The sequence below is a fragment of the Sorex fumeus genome, unplaced genomic scaffold, assembly GCF_029834395.1.
Source record: "Sorex fumeus unplaced genomic scaffold, SorFum_2.1 ptg000095l, whole genome shotgun sequence".
In the NCBI taxonomy this organism is placed as follows: Eukaryota; Metazoa; Chordata; class Mammalia; order Eulipotyphla; family Soricidae; genus Sorex; species Sorex fumeus.
Genome location: NW_026606152.1, coordinates 864,515 through 870,514, shown reverse-complemented (window position 1 = coordinate 870,514; position 6,000 = coordinate 864,515). Strand labels below are relative to the sequence as shown.

General features: G+C 59.1%; 1 protein-coding gene across 1 annotated transcript in view; it reads left to right on the top strand.

Moving 5' to 3' along the window:
• Positions 1–2,550: 2,550 nt before the first annotated feature.
• The window catches only part of OLFM1 (olfactomedin 1), a 28,787-nt gene continuing 25,337 nt past the window's right edge, over positions 2,551–6,000 (top strand). Inside the window, exon 1 of the mRNA XM_056132861.1 lies at positions 2,551–2,645. Coding sequence (XP_055988836.1) covers positions 2,580–2,645 — 66 coding nt within the window. The 5' untranslated portion in view covers positions 2,551–2,579. The remainder of the gene's footprint in view (positions 2,646–6,000) is intronic.

Here is a 6,000-nt window from a genome sequence, read left to right as displayed (position 1 = left end):
CGAGTCGGGAGCAGGAAGAGGAGGGCGAGGAAGCGAAACGGTCTCTGTGCTAGGAACACATGTGTGGGTAGCGGGAAAGCAGCGAGCAAATCCAACTCCAAGCTGGTAAGGTCTCAGCTCCCCAGCGCCAATATTCCAGAAGGTTCTAGAAGCACCTCATGGTAGATGAATGAGCCTTTGCTTGGCACTTTCAGTTTTACTGGGCTTGGCTGCCTTGTGCAGTCTCAGGGGAGAGGTGCCAGGGGCACAGGGTGGGATCTGGGCTGAGGCCTGACTGCCCTTTCCAAAGAAATGTTTGCGGGGGCATCTGTATGGCCCCGGCCAGCCGCATGCTGGCAGCTCTGAGCCCTGCATCTCGGCTTTCCGGGACGATTGGCTTTTCATTTTCTTGAAGCAATATGAAAATAATTACAAATGCATTATTTAAGAGAGCTTTGTGAGGCTCGAACCCACACACCACATAATTCACCCAGGGAAAGGTGCAATTCAAAGCTTGTTGGTATATTTATCATCACCCTTCAACCGTGGTAAAGATGATATGTATGTACATATGACAACAGTTGCCATTTTAAGCGTACGACTAATTGGCATAATTACATCCATCTTGTTGTCAAATCAATGGTCACTGAATTATGAGCCCAAGACTACTTCTAATTATCTCTTTCTGTTAGCTATGCCAGAACTTTTCATGACCTGAAATGTCAATTCTCTCATCACGTAATGATAATACAGCAGGGAGGGTGTTGCCTTGCATGCGGCCTAACTGGGTTCAATCCCCAGCATCCCACATGGTCCCCCCAGTCTTGTCAAGAGTAATTCCTGAGACCAGAGCCAGAAGCAACCCCTGTGCACCACTGGGTGTGGCCCCCAAAGCAAAAATTAAAAAACTACTCTCCCTCCTCTTTCCCTGAGCCCTGGGAACCATCAGCTTCCCTGGCTTCACTGGCCTCTCAGTACCTTCGGTAAGCTGAGTACTGTAGAATTTATCCTGCTGTCTGCTTAATCCATTTGCACGCTGTCTCCATGGCCCACGACGTGAGAGCAGTCAAATCTCTTTTCCTTGGAAGCTGAACAGCTCGAGTCTTGCAGGGAATGGGAAACCCCACACCCCATGTTGTGGAAAAGCCACGCCCACACCATATCACGGAGAGACCACGCCCACAGCAGGGAGAGGCCACACCCACAACAGGAGAGACCACGCCCACAGCAGAAAGAGGCCACACCCACAGCGTGAGAGACCACGCCCACAGCAGGGAGAGACCACGCCCAAATTGGGGAGAGGCAACGCCCTTACAGGGACCACCCTTGTCCCTTCAAGTGCCCTTTTTCTGGGGCACAAGACCCTCCCACTCTGCAACCCGGAAGGCGGGCTCTGCATGTGACCCTCTCCCCCAGACGAAGTAAATGCCCAGCAGCGGAACTGCCGGGTCAGAGACAAAAGCATCACTTTTTGGATAAAACAACTGTTGCTGAAAGTTGGACCCCGGCTTTCAGACCTCCTGGGGAAGTCCGTGCTCCTTCTCCGGCAGCCCTTGAAGCGAAACCCCAAAGGCGGCATCAATCTCAGCCCCACGAGCACCCCCTGCGGCCACGCAGAGCCCTGTGCAGGCCAGAACATACTCTGGGCAGCCTGTCCCCAGCAGGGTCCAGCTCCTGGCCATTCCCGCAGAGGGACGTCCTGCCCCCTCCTTCCTCTGTGCACGGCCAGGACACACCAGCTTCACTTTACAGGAGTGGAAACTGAGGCCCAGGCTGCTCGCCCAGACCCAGTGCTCCAGCCCCGAGGCGGGGACCACCCTCCCAGGCTGCCCAGAGACTTGTGAACCTTTCCCACTCCTTCCAGGAGTAAAGGACAGAGCGAAAGGGAAGCTCAGCACTGACTGCTTCGCCTTGGAATCGCCCCTGTCCGTCCGAGTGCCCCTCCAAACCCGGCCCCCGCTGCAAGACTGACCGAAAGGGCAGGTGAGCCAGGCAGGCCCCGCCCACTGCCTTCCCGTCACGGCCTCCCTCCCTGCAGGGATGCGGAGCCGGGGAAGCCAGGTCCTCCCCGACAGGCTGGCACGTGCAGAAGTCTCTGGAAGCCGAGGCCTGGCCCGTGCGCGCCTCCCGCGGGTTCCGGGTCCGGCGGGACATCGTGGGCGCGCAGAGTTGTGTCCGTGCCCTCCGTGCGCCCCAGGGTCCCCCTGGAGCCTGCCCGGTGCCCGGCGGCTCGCGGCCGAGCCCGGCGCACCGACCTGCGCGCCCCCGGGCGACCCCCTCGGGCAGGGGCAAGGCCTGCTGGCGCGGGGGGCCTGCCGCACACTGGCCGGCCCGGCGCCCCGCCCGCCGCCGCTCGGCGGCCGCGGCCCGAGTTCGATTCCCCCGCCGGCTGATGTCACATCCTGCGCCCGGCCGCGCCCGCGCCCCGCCTCCGGGGAGGGGCGAGGCGGGGCGGCCGCGGGCAGCGGCGCGCGGGCCCGATCGATCGCAGAGCCCAGCGCCGCCGCCTGCCCGCTGCCGAGCGCGGGATCGGCCGGCCCGCCAGCGTCCAGCACCGCCGCCCAGCGCCGCCCGCACGCCGGACCCCGCGGCCGCGAGACATGCCACCGGCCCGGAAGCTCCTCAGCCTCCTCTTCCTCATCCTGATGGGCACCGAACTCACCCAAGTACGTGCAGCCAACGCCATTTTCCCGGCCAGCCCGCAAAGTCGCCGCGCGCCCGGCCGGGTCGCGGGCAGGGAGGGGGCCGGGGCTGCGGGCCCGCAGGACCCCCCGCCCCGCCGCCTGCGAGAAGTTCAGCCGGCGGCGGCGGGTTGTCCCGGGGGCCCCGCCGAGGCGAAGCCCCCCGCGCTTCCGGGCACCCACCGGACTCCCACCCACCCAGCTGGGCTTGCGCGCCGGCCGCGCTCCCCGGGCACCCCGCAGCACCGGCGGCCGAGCCGAGACCGGCGGGAAGACAGGGCCACGCGGGGCTCCCTCCGTGTGCCGCGGGGGCTCGTGGCCACATGCCCGTGCCAGGTGTGAGCGGCAGCGCCGCGTCGGCACGCGCGGGGGCCGCGGGCATCTCCGCGGCTCGGCTCCCGGCAGCCCGGCGGAGCTGGCTCTGCTGGGGGCTCCATTTTCCGTGCACCGGAGAGCTGGCAGGTGGGGGAGGAGAAGCTCGGACGCGGGCCAGGCTGGGGTGCCGCTTCGGCACCCGGCTGCTCGGGAGTGACATTAAAATGCCCTTTCCGCGGGGCGCGGGGCCACCCTGGACCGGGAGCGGGTGGGCGGCAGCCCCCGCCCTGGCCCCAGCCCCCTCCTCGCAGCCTCTCAACCAAAGAGGGAACAAAAGGAAGAGAGGCTGGCAGAGGTGGGGAGAGGGGCTGCCGGGCGGGCGGCTCCTGAGCGACCCGCTCTGCCCCTGCCCGGGTGCCTGTGCTCCAAGCCCCCGCCCCAGGACCCTCCAGCCCGCCGGCGGCCGGGTCCCTGGAGCTGCTCTGTGTGGTCTCCCGGAGAGAAGTTCTCTTGCAGCCTGGCCAGGGGGGGCATGCACACACACAGAGTCACATAGACACACTACACACAGGCACACTGTCACATGCAGAGAATCACACAGAAACAGTCACATAGGTACACATGCATACTTAGATACATACACAGTCACATAGATACACACTCACACGTAGACACACTGTCACAAAGATACACACACAGTCACAGAGAAACACAGTCATACAGATACACACCCAGACACACTGATCATGTAGATACACTCACATTCACACGGAGACACAATCACATACATGCAGACATACATTCATTCACAAAGGTAGTCTCATAGAAACACACTCACACAAACACAGTCACATAGTTACACAGACACACAATGACATGTTTATACACAGTATACACGCATTCACATAGGTACGCACTCACAATCACATTGATACACGCAGACACACAGACACAGTCATGTAGATACAGACACACAATTACATGTATACACACAACATAGCCACATAGAAACATACAGCAAGCAGCCATATAGATACACACAGACACACTATCACATAGATATATAGCACACCAACACATAGACACACACAGATGTACACAACACACAGACTCACAGATGCACACACATGTAGATACACACAGACACACAATTGCATAGATACACATTCATACACCAGACAGTCGCATAGATGCTCTCTGACACACACAGTTCACACACTCAGTCACAGAGCTATACACCGACATGCACTCACAATCACATGGAGTCACAGACACACACATAACTACATAGATAGCAGACATACAGACACACACACAAAAACACAGTCACATACACAGAGTCATACACTCCCACACTTGGGCACACACAAAGACACACAGACACACGTGAGGACACTCACAGGCGCACATCACACGCATGTACACTCAAGGAAGCACAGACACATGAGACATGTGTACACACACACACACTCACAGTGGGTCTCTGGGGTAGGGGGAGCTGCGGGCACATCTTTAGACTCGGTTCCGGTTCCCCCCAGTGGCCTCTCGCAGGCACCGGACTGTGTTCCGGGACTCAGGCACCTCCTCGGACCCCTGGCCAGATCCCTGTGCCTTTACCAGGCCTGCACATGGCCCCTGCCCGACCCTGCCAGCACCTGGCCAGCACCCTGGCCAGCACCCGGGCACCCGGCCAGCACCTTGGCCAGCTCCTAGGCCTCTCGGTTTCCCTGGGGAACTTCCTCTTTCCGAGGCTGAGCTGGGCACCGGTGTCCCAGAGGTGCCTGCCCTCCCGTGCCCTCGTGGCCCCGCCCGCCCGTGCTTCTGAAGCTTCCCTGAGCCGTGGCCCTGGCCGGGGGCAAACCTCGCTCCCTATTTCCCGGCTCCAGTGGTGCCCACGGTCCTTTGGTGGAACTCCAGCCGGGATTGGGAGCAGTGTGAGCCCTCGGGTGCAGCCCTGCAGGCCTCAGTGCCACGGACACTGGCTGAGAGACCGCTGGGCTTCAGGCGGGGCAGAGGCTCTGGGGGCCGCTCTGAGGGTCCCCAGCCACACACCCTCCCACTTCAGCCTCCACCTCCAAGGGGCCCAGCCCAGGTTCCTGGAGCCAAACACGTGTGTGGTGGGCACATGTGTGTATGTGTGAGTGTGCACGTATAAACACACGTGTGCGCAGGTGCATCTTGCGTGTTTACACACAAGTCCGTGTGTATGCAGTTATGTGTTGTGTGTAGCATGTGTCTGTGTGTCCATATGCCTGTGTATGCATGCATGCATGTGCACATGTGCTCTGTTTGCATATCTTGATGCATTGCACATGTGTCCTTTGTGTCTATAAGCTGTGTGTATACATGTGTGTATATGTGCTGAGTGCATACACATGCCCATGTTTGTATATGTGCTGTGTGTATACATGTGCCCTGTGTATATGCTGCGTGTGTGCCAGTGTCCGTGTGTATGTTGCATGTGTACATGTGCCCTGTGCTGCTTGCGTACGTGGGCCCATGTGTATATATGCTGTGTGTGCATATGTGCTCCTGTGTATGCTGTGTGTACATGTGCTCTTGTGTGCTGCGTGTTGCACACATACTCATGTTCATGCAGTGTGTGCATATGTGTCCATGTGTGCTCATGTGCCTGTGTATGTCTGCATGCATGTGCCCCGTGTGTATATGTGCTATGTGTTTGCATGTGCCCATATGTATGCACACGTGTGCTGCTTGTATACATGTCCCTATGTGTAAGTGTGCTGCATGTCTACATGTGTGCATGTGTGTGCACATGTATTATGTGCTCTGTGTGCACTTGTGCCCTGTGTGCACATGTGTGCTTGCATCTGTGTGTGCACTGAACCATGTACACATGTCCATGTGTGCATGCGTGCACAGTGCCTGTTTATTGCTTCATGTGCACACATGCCCGTGCATTTGTATGCAAATGTGTACTTGCGCACATATGTCCTTTGTGCATGTGTGTGCATGTGTTTGTGCACACATGCCCATGTGAGTGTATGTGGGGAGTGAGGTCTGC